Source organism: Arachis ipaensis, chromosome B04 (assembly GCF_000816755.2).
Source record: "Arachis ipaensis cultivar K30076 chromosome B04, Araip1.1, whole genome shotgun sequence".
NCBI classification, from domain to species: Eukaryota; Viridiplantae; Streptophyta; class Magnoliopsida; order Fabales; family Fabaceae; genus Arachis; species Arachis ipaensis.
Window position 1 is genome coordinate 8,286,905 of NC_029788.2, and position 14,645 is coordinate 8,301,549.

At 39.9% G+C, this 14,645-nt stretch overlaps 1 protein-coding gene across 1 annotated transcript; it reads right to left on the minus strand.

The window, feature by feature from the left end:
* LOC107638750 (DNA oxidative demethylase ALKBH2) lies at positions 3,442 to 5,836 on the minus strand. The gene is made up of 4 exons (XM_016342122.2): positions 5,621 to 5,836; positions 4,923 to 5,039; positions 4,636 to 4,825; positions 3,442 to 4,143 (listed from the first exon to the last, which is right to left on the minus strand). The coding sequence occupies exons 1-4, from the start codon at positions 5,834 to 5,836 to the stop codon at positions 3,953 to 3,955; spliced, it is 714 nt and encodes a 237-aa protein (XP_016197608.1). The 3' UTR covers positions 3,442 to 3,952.

Genomic DNA, 14,645 nt, shown 5'->3' on the forward strand with positions numbered 1-14,645 from the left:
AATTTCTTACTATTATTATTATTTACAGTTAATTTTTTGTTTTAATTTATTTTACCTAATAGAATTAATAAATCATATTATAAAAAGATAATAACAAACATAATATACAAAAATCACAATTATAAAAGTGTATAATGTCAAACAAACAATTGAAAAAAATAAAAATAATAAATAATAAAAAATAGAGTTCATATAAATAGAAATAACAAGAATTTTATAAATAATATAATAACATACATAAAGGATAAAATTGGTAAAAGGTAAATAAATAATTAGTATTCATGGCTAAAAGCCCGTTAGGAAAACGAAGCTACAAATAGTTGCTTCTTGTAAACGTGGTTTTGGTAGCAAAATCACTTCTGCGTTCATGAGAAAAAAATTTTGCCAAACCAAAAGTTGAAGCTTTCAAGAAGTTTAAACGTACTTCTTCCCTTCCAACGGAGAAAATGACAAAGTTATCATCACAATAAAGAGTAAATACTCAACTCGGTCCTTGTCCATTTTCACGAAGGACAAAGCGATCCTTGTCTAAAAAAAAAAAAGGGACACTTAAACCCTCAACCTTTTTATTTTGGGATAATACGATCCCTCTGTTAAAAAATTTATTAAATAATAACAAAAATTAATTTTGTGGGGCTTTTATTTGAATTTTGTGGGGGGTTTAAAACCACCACAAATTATTAATAAGTTTGTTTTGAAAAATTCATTCACCAATGGTGGTTAAGTGAAGAATAACTAGTTTGGTGCACGACATTTAATTTCAGAGACTAAAATGAGTCACTTAATGCAAAGTGAGGGACTAATTTGGTGCATATACAATAATGACATAATAGATGACACGTGGACGAATACTGTTGCGACACGTGGCACAAACGGACACGTAGCCAAATAACATTGTGACACGTGGCACAACCATCCACGTCAGTATGCCACGTGTCACTGGTCACCACATCATCATACAATTACACGTTGCCAAATCATGAAGTGACACATGTCACTTACAGTCCACGTCATTATGCCATGTCATTACGTCGTTAATGGAAAATAGGTCAGGACTAATATGGTGCATTTTTTTAATCTCAGAGACAATTTCAGTGAACGACGCCAATCTCAAAAACCATTTTGGGGTTTAACTCGGGAAAGTAAAGACAAAACGGAGCTAAGTTTGATGATGCAGTGGAGGAGCTCCTAGCTTGATTATATTTGTTTTAAAAAATAATATGAAAACATTAAATTACGGATTCAGATAGAAGTTTTGCTTTTTTTTTTTTAAAATAATATTTTTTTGAATTTATAACACTTTATTTAGTAGACAATTATTTATAAATTAAATAAAAATAATTATAAATTAGTAAAATATTTCGCTTTTAAAATAAAATAAATTGTATTGATATGGTGTTTATTTAAAATAACATTAGCCATGTGAGATTAGATTTAGATTGAGAGGTGCACTTGCAATTGATTAGAGCAAGAATGTTATATGCCGCTAACATTCCAAGATATAATATAAATCATATTCTCAATGCTGCATTAGTTGAAAGATGGAGACCTGAATGTCACACCTTCCATTTTTTCTATAGAGAATGCACTGTGACATTGGAAGATGTTGCAGTACATCTAGGTTTGCGGGTTAATGGTGAATTTGTCTCTGAAGTTACTGGTTTAGATGTTGATAAGCTTAAACAATTGTGCTTGGATAATTTTGGAGTTAAAATTGAAGATTTGGCGACCATATCAAGATGTGCGTGTGATAATGCTAGTTCCACCTGATATTATGCATGACATTCAACAACGATGTGCCTATCATTGCCCAGTAATTTGCTTCGAAATTGTCAAGTAACATCCAGCTGACCGGGTTATGCGTCAATTTGGTTGGTCTCAAAGTGAGCTTGAAGATCTTGTGGATCTTAAAGATAGCCACAACAGAGACTTAAGGGGTCGTAACTATGAGGATTGGGATGGCATTCATTCTATCTGGATTGCGGCTTGAGTCCAACGACGACAATCATTGATGAATGGGGACCTTACTACTGACTATAGACCATCTAACATTTATATGGATTGGAATCGTCGGCACGAACCGAATGCATTTTTGGCCACATAGGTTCACTTGTACGTCCCAAGACTTGATCAAGTTTCTGAACTATGGCAACGTTTTGCTGCTGTTCCACCCATGCAATCGATGGGAAGTTCATGGCATCTGACTACCATCACTATCATCATAGGACTCAACAGTATCCTCAACCGTCAGCTTCAAGAGCTACTGTAGATGGTGGCCAACTTCAAAGACAGGTTGCGAACGATTGGTCAAACAATACACCTGATGTTTCGTGGCAATCTGTTAACATAAGCACATCATCTTCGAGTCGCTCTAACTTATTTCCACTTTGGAGGAGGATTTTCTAGTTGGTGACCAGATTTGTTTGAAAACGACTAAAATTATGGAACATTGTTCGCACATCACCGTTGTTATTTTAGTTCTCGAAAACTAGTATTTTCATTGTTAAAATAGAATGGAAGTCTAAACCTTACATTGACCACATTTAGGTCCTGATAAAGAGTAGTACTAGGGAGCCAATGGCCTAAACGTACAATGTGTACAATGGGCTAAATTTTTTATGAATAAAATGAACATCACCTATATTATCCAGAATAACCATCCGGATACCAGGGATAATAAACATCTCATGTTATAAAAAACTAATTTTGAGTTCACCAAGATTCGAACTCTTGACCTTTCAGATCTAGAACTCTAATACCATGTCTTAAAACCACTCATCCCAAAAGCGTAACCTAACAGGACAATGTAACACTAATAATCATATCTCTAATACTTTCTAAACCTTCATTGTACACATTGTACGCTTAGGTCATTGGCTCCCTATACTTTTTTCCTGATAAATTAACATTTTCAATACTTCAAATGAGATGGTTTCAAAAATACTTAAGAAAATTAGATTTTTACATCTAAAAATTATATTTCCATAATCACAACTTATAATAGATCCATTAAAATATGTTAACATAGCAATACTTGTATAATCCATTTTTTCAGTTTTTTTTGTCAAGAAATTTCTTTTGGTGCTCAAGAGCTAAAACCACAAATAAAATAAAAGAAAAGGGGGACGGTAAAACTGAAAACATACAGAAGAGAAGAGAGAAAGAGGCTTCAAGTTTAAGATGATGAAGAAATTAAGTGAAAAAGTAAAAACGCACACAAAATAAATAACTGAAGTAGATATTTATAGCCAAAAAATAATATATTATAATTTATTATTTAAATTTTCGAATGAATTAATTTCATACAGCACATTAATTAATATTAATGTACACCATATATGCACACCAAAGACCAATACAACCACCATCTTAAGTTGGTCAAATAATTATCTCAATCATCTACTTAAGTAACTGTCAGGTTAAAAAAAAAAATACAATTCACTTCTAAACTTTTTGCTTATACTTCACTTTTGCAAGTAGTAGCTGGCTCATAGGTCACCCTCTTCCAGCAAAGTAACATTATAATAAGGTTATCTGTTCCCTGCTCTATCAAAGCCACTTTCTAATTTGGAATTCAAGTTCCATCTCAGCAGAAAAAACAATGCGATTATGAACATTGAACTGGTATTTTGTTTTAAGATAACTGACGTAGAAGAATGTTAAATCTTTCAAGTTCACAGTATAGCCTTTAATCAATGGATGACAATTAAATTTTGTATTACATGAAAGGCTTCATAACTCCATGCAGAAGCAGTAGTAACCATAGAGCTTTACAAATAAAATCCAAGGCTACCACTTTTGTACTCAAGTTAGGAGAAAATATCCTACAAAGTTTTACATTTTCGTATCAACTTGTCAAAGAAACTAGTCAGTAATCCTATAATAATGCCAGAAGCAGATTTACAACAATGCATGATCATATTCCAAAAGCTGGACCCTGTCCAAAAATCTTTCAAAAAACACGTCGAAAGGTAAGATTAATGCGTGTACCGTTCACTTTTGCACGCTTAGGGACAGAGTGAATCCAATCCCTTTGGGTATAGCCTCTCATCACCAAAAGGGATCCATGCTTTAGTCTAAAGGTGTGCTGATCAGCATGGCTACTCTTCTTTAATCGCTTTCTTGCAGGCTCATCACTTCCATCTGAAGTTCCACACCAAAAGGATAATGTATTCATGAATAACCAACTAAAAAAATTCAACTGTTATTGCATTAAATTTCAGGGAGAGAAAAACTCACAAACATAAACTCTTCGGATCTAATTGTAGAATTCAGAACTGGAAAAACTTAGAAACCCTCAATGCCATAGAGGTAAGAGAGATTGAGAGTTTTATATACGAATTTCATTTCATTTGACTTAAAATACCAAAGTTAAAATTTTTACACAGACATCTAGTCATGAATTGTTACATCAACCGAAAAAAAAAAAAAAGAAAAGTAGACTGAATCACCTACTAATTTAGAAGTATTGTAAACAGAAGCATAAAATTGGATGACTTTAGACAAACAGACATTGAAATCAACGAACAAAATCCCCAAATGCTTCTAGAAATGCACACTACAAGTTCCCATACTACAAAAAAAAAAGAACCCATGTGAAACAGATGCATAATGCAGTGACAGAAGAAGTCATACCACAAGATTTTTTACATTGCTTCTTCTTCAGGAAGAAATCACGTTCGCATCCAAGAGATATGGAAGCAATTTCGGGCGTTGATCCATAAAGCTTCTCATCATCAGCATGCCAACCAACATAGTCATCACCACCTTTATACCTATTTAAGAGTACGCTATTAAAAATACTCCCAGGAAGAGCTTTAAGGACCTTCAAGAAATTAAATAGAAAATATTCAGTAACACCGACAAATAACATCATTCAAGTACATTATCATAGTCACAATTGATCAGAAAATCATTCTTACAACATCCAAGATGTCTTTAAGCAGTGGAAAATCATCCCAAGTATATGCATGCGGTTGATAGCCACTGTAAGTCAACTCAGTCAACCCAGGACTTGCAACATAACATGTCTCCCGAGGCTGCACAGAATCACAACACAAGGTTAACCACATTTATGAAAGATTAAGTTTATTTCTATATACATTTATGAAAGTGGTTAATTTTTTAGATAGAGGAGGTTAATCACCTGGATAAAAGTGGTTTCATATGGGAAAATTCAGGCAGAAGTTAATTAGTTTAGTCCATGTAACTCACATTCAGTTGTTTTCGTGTGAATTCATAGTTGAAAATGTTAAATTCTAATTTAGTTGTCAAATCATCTAAGGTTCTCAGCTATCAGTTTCACGTAAAGACAGTTTCCAGAACAAAATAAACTCAATCAAAATAGAAAAATTGAAAATAAAACTAATACATGTTCTTAGGATTGAGACACTCTTGAGTGTAAATTTTCCTTTACACAAACTTCCATTATGCATTGTTGTATCAATAGAAGTCCTACATAACATGCATGATTGGTTTCACATTGCATAAAAATAAACATTAGTATTTTACAATTAAAGAGGGGTTAACAAAACAAACAATGAGGCATGCGACAAAAGAAACGAAAGATGAGATTTTGAAGGAAGCAGAGGATTTGATATGAGTTGAATTTGTGAATAACCTGAAGGAAGGATTTTCCGAAGACGCGAACGGTGGGTCTGGTCCATGAGATATGGTTGTCGAGGTAATGGAACCATTGCCATGAGTCTTCGTAGGGAATTAAGCGCTGAATGTAAACGACGTCGCTTCCGTTACCCAGGTCCACCGTCTCCGTCTTCTTCGCGGTGTCATTAGGGTTCGCTGCTTCAGACACCGCCTTCAGCTTCAACACATTCATTGATCACGCATATTGTTGAGATATACTATTTTTCTCCAGGAGGAAGTATAGGGAGTATTTGTATAATATATACAATTAGTGTTTAGGAATGTTTGATTCAATAGGATATTATATGTTTATTTTTTTTTGGTACGGATGATTATTTTGGATAGTATAAGACTATAAGTGTATTGTATTTAAGAAATTAATAGTATTTTATTCTGTTCATTTCTTAACTCATATTAGACTAAATATATATATTTTGAAAGAAAAAGCTCAACATCGAAATGGAGCAAACAAGACAAGGAAAGCTAATAAAAAGTAACTCCTAAGTCATCTCCGGCATAGCCATCAACAACCTGAGTTACTGACCATACCATTCTCTAGCATATAAAAATGTTTGAGTCACACAATCTTCAACTCCTGTTGTCTTATTCTAAAAAACGTCATCATTCCTTCGTAGCCAGATGTTCCATATAACTGAAAAAAAACCCAACCATCCAACTCCTGCGCAAGCTTTTTCTCAACGGCGTCAATTTCCAACTCTCAAAGTGGTCTTTCAATGTACCAGGTGCAGCCAACTTCTGTCCAAACTATGAGATCCATGCACACCATACCTTCCAAGAGAACTCACAAGTAACAAATAAGTGTTGTAAGTTTTCTGCTTCTTTGTTACACAAGACGCACAGATTATCATTCAGTTGTAGTATTCCCAGCCTACATAGCCGATCCTTTGTATTGACACGGCCTACCAAAACAAACCAAGTGAACAGCTCTACTCGAGGTGGAACTAGTCCTTTCCAAATTTCCTTTGCAAATTTATAGCTCAGAAGCTCCTCGTCCAAAGTCTCTTCCTGCATAACCTGCACAAATGAGTTAGTAGAATAAACGCCTTCCTTATCAAATTTCCACACCACTCTATCTTGCACATCTGCTATCAATCTAACAGATTGCAAGACTTGAAGCAGTTGGTCTAAGGTCTCTGTTTCCCATACACGTAGTTTCCTTCTCCATTGAAAGTGCCAAACCCACTCTATCTCATCCCAGAACCCACAGTCCCCAATCACTGATCCTTTTTAGTTTGAAATCAAGAAGAGTCTCGAAAAGGAGTTTTTCAACTTTCCCACCTGAAGCCATGTATCCTCCCAAAATCTGGTGGATCTTCCATCCCCTACTTCTATAGCAAGTCCATCAATCAACTTCTACCTCACATGTTGCTCCTTGATTGGCACTTGACATATGTCCCTCCACGGTCCACCTCTTAAGGGTAGATTCTGAGTTGATAGCAATAGGTCCGGGTTCAAATTATAACAGGAGCACACAATCTTCTTCCATAGTGGACATTCCTCCTTTGAGAATCGCCACCACTATTTGAACAGTAGTGCAGCATTGCGTACCACTGCATCACCCACCCCAGCCCTCTTAACTTTTTCGGTGCCTGAACCAACTCCCACTTCACAAGAGCCATGCCCGGTCGCCCATCATCCTTCCCCCAAAAGAACCTCCTCTGCAACGTGATAATTTTTCTTGCAACCGCATTTGGCATCTTATACAAACTCAAGTAATAAACTGGTAAGCTGTTAATTACCGACTTTATGAGTACCAGTTTCCCAATCTTACTAAGGACTTTTGCTTTCCACAAGCTGAGTTTCGCTTCTACCTTGTCTATGATCGGCTTCCAAGTCTTTACCAGCCTCGGGTTCGCGCCTAGGCTAATTCCTAAATACCTCACCGGTAAGGCCGCCTCCTGACAACCCAGCAGGTGACACATTCGGGTAACCCACTCCTGTATGCAATTCACTGGTATCAAATTAGACTTCTCAAAATTAATGCTTAGACCAGACATCATTTCAAAACACCTCAGCAGCCTCTTATAGTTTCTAACGGTCTCCTCATCCGGGGGACAGAATAATATAGTGTCATCAGCAAATTGTAGATGTGATAACTCTATATTATCCCGACCAACAAGGAGTGGAGAGATTCGACCGTTCCTTACCGCCTCCCCGATCATCCTGTTAAGCACGTCTACCACCAAGACAAACAAGAACGGTGATAACGGATCACCTTGACGAAGCCTCCTTTCCATTTTGAAAGGTTTCGATGGAGACCCATTAACCAGAATAGAAATAGAAGCCGTACTGACACACTCCCGAATCCATGACCTCCATTTCCTACCGAAGCCCATCTTCTCTAACACTGTATCAATAAAGCACCATTTAACTCTATCATAGGCTTTTTGAAAGTCAAGTTTAATAATTGCTGACGCCTTCTTTTTCAGTTTCAACCATTGCACTGTTTCGCATGTGATTAAAGCTCCATCATGTATCTTCCTCCCCTTCACAAAGGCACTCTGTGACTCCCCAACTAGGCCTGGCATGACACTCCTCATTCTTGTTGTCAACAATTTAGAAATGACCTTGAATACACACCCCACCATACTGATAGGTCTGAGGTCTTTTATCTCCTTAGCACCAACAAATTTCGGAGCTAACGCTACCCAAGTAACATTGGAGTCCTCCGGTAGTGTTGCTGTCTCGAAAAAGCACATAACAGCTGTAGTGAAGTCGGGCCCAATTTCATTCCAACACTTTTTTATAAAGTTCATGTTATACCCGTCACTCCCTGGAGCCTTAGAAGATTCACAATCCCAAATTGCCTTCTTCACTTCTTCCAAAGATGGTAATACCTCTAAGGCTTCAGCTTTCTCTCTGTCTAGTCGATTAACTAGTCCGTCCCTAAAGCTCACCCTTGGAGAATGTTCCTGGTGGTACAGATGTTTATAAAAGTCACGAGCCGCTGCCTTAATTCTTGGTTGATTCCTCACTAACCTCCCTTGGATAACCAATGACTCAATCCTTTTATTTCTTCTTCTCGCCGAAGCTATATTATGGAAATACCTTGTGTTTCTATCAATCTCAGTAGCATGTCGAGATCTAGACATTTGCTTCCAGTGCAGATCCTGCCTCTCATATCACTTTTCACAGCACCTCACTAGCGCCTTTCTCCTTGCCTCCATTGTACTATCATATCGCCCACTACTGACCATATCATCGACCTTCTGTATTTCTTCCTCTAACCTCTTAATCTTCTCAGGTAAATTCCCAAAATGTTGCTTATGCCATATGCGCAGAGGTGTTGATAGTGCTTTCATCTTCTGTAAGAAGTGTATAGCCCCCAAATTCCTCCATTCTTCCCTTACCATTCTCAAGAATCCTTCATGTGTGAACCAAGAGTCTAAGCTGCGAAATGGTCTTGGGCCCTCAAGTCCTCTTCTATCTTCCACTATCAAAGGGCAGTGATCCGATAAACCTCTTAGCCCTCCCCTTAGATGCAATCCCGGATACTCATCAAGCCACCCCAGCGACACTAAGCACCTATCAATACGACTGCACGACTGCCCTCTAAACAATGTATACTTTCAATCATTCAGTGCCAAATTGATCAGTTCCATATCATTCATCCACACTTTAAAGTCTTCCGCAGATGCTGACAAACTAGTCGCGCCTTTTCTTTCTTCGAGATGCAGAATTTTGTTAAAATCCTCTAAACAGCAGAACGGCACCTGACACAGCCCTGCAATATAGCTCAATTCTTCCCAAACAGAGGCCTTCTCAGCTCTCTCATGTGGACCATACACCAGACATATAGCACAATGAAAGTTATCTTTTACCACAACCCCTTCTACACAGAGCCATCTATCACCTTTATAGTAATTATTCAATTTAAAAACCGTCTCATCCCAGATTAACAATAACCCTCCAGAGGCTCCAATGGAACCCACAGACTCCCAATAAGCACTGTTATTTCTCCAGATACGAGCTACATCAAATTTAGTCACAACCTGTTTCTTTGTTTCTATCAACCCCAGCATACCCAATCTAATCTTACTGATAAAACTCTTAAGCATAGCAACTTTTCCATTACCTCCCAACCCCCTAATGTTCCAGGAACTTAAAATCATATCACAAATTTATTACACACCTGCGTTCGGTTTTTTGGCCTGCTTCGTCGAGCTTTTTCTTTTTGCTTCGCTTGTTTTCGCTTCAGAGCAATCGCTTCATTCTGCTCCTGTAAAATGGTCATAATATCGTCCTCGTCACTGCATTGAACACCTGACTCCACAGCTAGCTTCCATGCCTCTTTATTCTCAGCCATCTCCTCTTCCCAACTTGGTCTTTGGTTTTCATTTTGCACATCAGTGCCACCGTCCATGGCAGATCCCCTCTCTGTTCCTGATTGGGTACATATGACATGTTGTTCCTCTTGTTCCCTGCCATTCACCCGTTCCTCGCTCTCCATCGCAATTTCTCCCTCCTCCGGTCCCAACCCTATAACGCCTCCAGAGTGCTGATTCTCCTCTGCTCCCGTGCAACCCATCAGACTCCCGTTGAGATTGCCATATCCCTCATCCTCGAGTAACCGAATCCTGTCTTGTGATTCGCAGGTATGTTGTTCCTGGATCAGGTTGGTGCGCTTCTCCCTGTCTTGTTGCCACCGTCCTCCTTCACCTGCATCATTCAAAGCTTCCCCATTCCTCCCCATTCTTCCTACAAGCCTTGGTAACTCCGCCTCCTGCGCGACATTCCCCGGCACGATTCGCAAGCCACAGATCTCATCCACATCCTGGCCCGATCCCATCCCTGCAGCCCTCACCCTGTCAGGCTGCTCTCCCTCCATGCCCCTGAGCTGCACCTTGATTCCTTACCGAGCCAGCCTAGTGGCGAGTTCCCCTGCCGCCGATCTGGGGTGTCCGTGGTTCTCCTCCCTCCTTCCTCGCGACCGATGGCCATCTTCAAGTGAGGATTGGTGCGCCGCAATAGCTGAACCGTGCGCCAGGATCGCCTTCTCCTTTCGGGTCGGCAGGGAGCCCGGGTCATCTGCAACCCAGTTTGGGATGTCAATGGAAGGCCTGCTCTAACAGCCCAACGCTTCCCCATTTGTTCCAATTGGTTCATTCCCACTCATTTCCTTGGTGGGCCCAGTAGCAACCAGCCCAGTATCACAATAAACGCCAACACAGCTTTGACTTCCATTTGGTCCATTCCCTCTGATTCCCCTAATGGGCCTAGTAACAGCCCGCCCAGGATCAAAACAAGTGCCAACGCAACTTTGGCGTCCGTTACGCTGATTGAAATCAAAAGAAGTTGTTTCCTTCGAATCTGCCCCCTCATTAATATGATAGGATCCCTGAGAATCCTCAGCCTCTTTCCATGCCGCACAATTCTCATTTCCGTATTGAAGATTTAAATTTTTTTTATTCAATTCATTCAAAAATACAGTTGAATTTACCACTCTATCCTTTTCGTCTTCAGCAGAGCGATTGTCCACCGATATCAGTACTGCCGCCTGGTCCCAAGCCACCTCCGGTCGTTGACGACTCTTGTTTAGAGTGCCGCCAAGCTCTTCATACTGCACCCCTTCTCTCCCTGCTATACACCTAACCGCTGTCTCCTCCTCCCTATTCCCAAAGCATTCCTCGCCATATACCTCTCCCCCCACTTCTTTGACAAGGACGTCGAAACCACTTGCTCCGATTGTAATGCGCATCCATTCGTGAATCAAATCAAAGACACACGTATCAATCAGTACTCGGCCCGCGCTAAATGAATTACATGATCCTGTTAGTTTATCGCACTTCACTACGTTGCCCTACTGCTCCCCAATTCTGCAAAAGGTGTCCTTTGACCATGCATGTAATGGGACGCCATAGCACTCCAACCAAACTCTTCTAGACTCGCTTTTCTCTGTTTCATTCCATCTCCATACCCTATGAAACATCTGTAATAAAACGTTCATTCTAAAGGTATAATCTTCTTCAGCACTTGGCACAGAGTGGAACGTTATCAGTGCTTTATATGCTCCCATCTCCCTAATGTGTGTTACACCTGGCAATCCTTCGCTGCAGTGCATTAAAATCGATCGCCAGCTTCGTGCCTCCCACGATACTTCGTTGTAGCCAGACAACATTCTCATTGACTACAGGGATTTCTACCTTCTTCGTCCGTCCATTTTTATTTAGATCTTTGATGTTATCATCAGGCCGCTGCCGTATCATTTGCTGTTCTGCTGTCTTCACACTTCTTGTATGTGGGTTGCTTCCTCTATCGTTCTCCCTGGTGTTGTCCTTCACTTCTTTGCCCCTTGTATTCTGGCCTACGGCTCCCCTTCTGTACTTCGCTTCTCCGACAAATACTCTATTGCCTCTCAACATCATACCATTCATCTCTGCTGCAGCTTTCAACGCACCTCCTTTAGTAGTGTACCGCACAAACGCGAACAGATAGATCTGACCATTTTTGTTCTTCCTCGACAAGTATATATCAATGATTCTTCCTGTCCACTTAAAAAGATGAAAGAGTTCTCTTTTAGATATATCTGTCGATAAATTATCGACAAAAACTGAGAACGAATCAAACTCCAATTGCAAATACTCTGCATGATTCCAAACTCTAGGATCTTTTTTCCCCCTGTGTTTCCCTTCCTCGCACGCTCACGCTCTCTCTCTCTTTCTCTCACGCTCATCTTAATTGTCCAAAATGCTTTTACATAAGTAGATTGTACACTGATAAATAAAGTTAGAAGTAAGTCACCTATTATATATATTGTACAAATACTTCATTGATTCTCTTGCAAAATTCTCCATGAAAAAGTAAATTAATTTTTGATTTACCCAAAACGTTTTGGTTTGGAAAAGAAATTTATTAAGATACTTAAACAATATATATATATGTTACAGTGGGTAACCGGAGATTAATGGGCTGGATGGCGTTGGTTGGCCCAAACGTAAGAAGGAGGTGGCTTTCGAGTGGATCTGTTACTCGGTGTTCCTCCGTCCGACTTGTACGTGTGAGAGAATGGGGGGTGGTACCTGCAAAGACACTCCGATGCCTAAGTTAGCAAGAGTGTGAGCAGGTTAGAGAGTATTGGGACTTAGAGATACCTGAATGGTGTCAGTGTATTTATAGTGGTGAACCAATAACCACCGCTGAAGTAGTGCCACATTTTTAGGTGGATAACCGTTCCCATATCTTAGGGAGGTTAAGATATGGCTCTATGAAGTGGTTAGAGAGTTTCTAGTGGCAGTTACTCATTCGAATGAGTGTTATCTGCCAGCTAACCCTCGTATCCGACTTCTTTGGAGCAGGTCGTGTTCAGTACCGACTTCTGGGGATGAAGGCTGGTACTGGGTGAGGGCCAACCCTTTGGGTTGGGCCTTATTTGTTCGTGCTGCGTTCTTGCGTTTCGAAGGCTTTTACTTCCTCCAGTCTTGATTTCAGACTTAAAGGTTAGCTTTTTCCCCTTCTGTAACATGCTTTCTATTTGCGTGCCTTTATTTTGTAGGTAGATTGGTTTGTAGGCTCTAGTTCCGTACCCCCTCCCTTTAGAGACCGTGTGTTGATTTTCCTTTTCTTTTTGTAGGTTTCTTGTCACCCCTTTTTAAGAAAAGAAAATGGCTTCCATAGATGTTCTTTCTCAGTGGGTTGATGTCACGGTCCTAGGGGAGGAGCCTTCAGTCGATACCGAGTTTATCACCCACCTTCGCACCCACCACAGAATTTGTATTTCTGAAGAGGATGAGTTGTGGCAAACTCTTAGATATATTTGAGAAGACTCCTCTCAGCTCTTTAGGGACGACCTCGAGGGTCGAGGAGCTGGAAGGCAGGCTTCACATATATCAGGAGCATGAGAGGGAGTTGGAGGGGGAAGTTGCCAAGCTGAAGGAGGAGAGGGACAGCCTCCGGGAGAAGGAGAGGAAGTTACAAGCCCAATGCAACATGGAGGTGGATTTGAGGAAAGCAGCACAAGTCAGCTACAACGGTTTATTTGCTGATCTTGTGTCTGTAAAGAATGACTTGCTGAATGCCCGGAAGGCCTATACCGAGTTGGAGGACTCTATTGCGGATGGTGCTGATGAGGCTTGGAGGGTTTTTAAGGAGCAGGTCGGAGTCATTGCTCCTGACTTGGACCTTTCTCCTTTGGACCCTGATAAGATTGTTATTGATGGTGCCATCGTGGATCCTCCTGTCCCCGTGGTGGAGTCTGAGTCTGATTTGAAGACTCGGGGGCAGAGGATCATAGAGTCCCCTCCTCGCTCTAAGGACGCTCCGAGTTCTTCTGCCGCTCCTCCGACTTTCTCTCCAACTCCTGGTCCTGGTGGTGGTGATCCTTCTACTCCCCTTGCTAAGAAGTGATTTGTTGGCTATTGGGGCCCGGCCTGTGGGCCCCTCTTTTTAAACTCTTTTATATTTATTTGTTGATGTTTGCAACAATTTTTTGGCCTTTTAGGGCCGTAAACAAAACAAATTTTCGATACCCTTTTTAATAAGGGTTTAATTTAGCGTTTAAATAAATGCCCTTTTTTGGATAAGGGTCTTGAGTTACCTTATGTGCGCATGCTTTTCTATTCGTGGTTCTTTTGACTCTTTGATCTTTTCTGGAAAAAACCTTTCCTTTGGGGCTTGCCTGCTTTTCTGAATCTTTTTTGATCTTCAAGGCAGCCTTATAACTTTTTCTTAGTTTTTCCTATCTCTTTTTGTTATTCCTAGTACTCAATTTTGTTTCATTGAGTTTTTCATGACTTAGGCTACTTTTGCGATTCATTTTAATTTTACTCGGCTTCGCTTTCCGACTTATGAGTCGGATTGCTCCCGAGTTTATCATGATCGACTTCTATAGCCTCTTTACGCCGACTTGTACCTCGTCGTTTTATCCTGACGACCATCTAGGTCGGTTCATGGGATTTTCACGTTTTGTCGAGCTTAAATCGGCGCGTTTCGTAGAAAGAGAATAAAAAGGGAATTTAAAAGAGATATTTAAAATGAAAGAGATC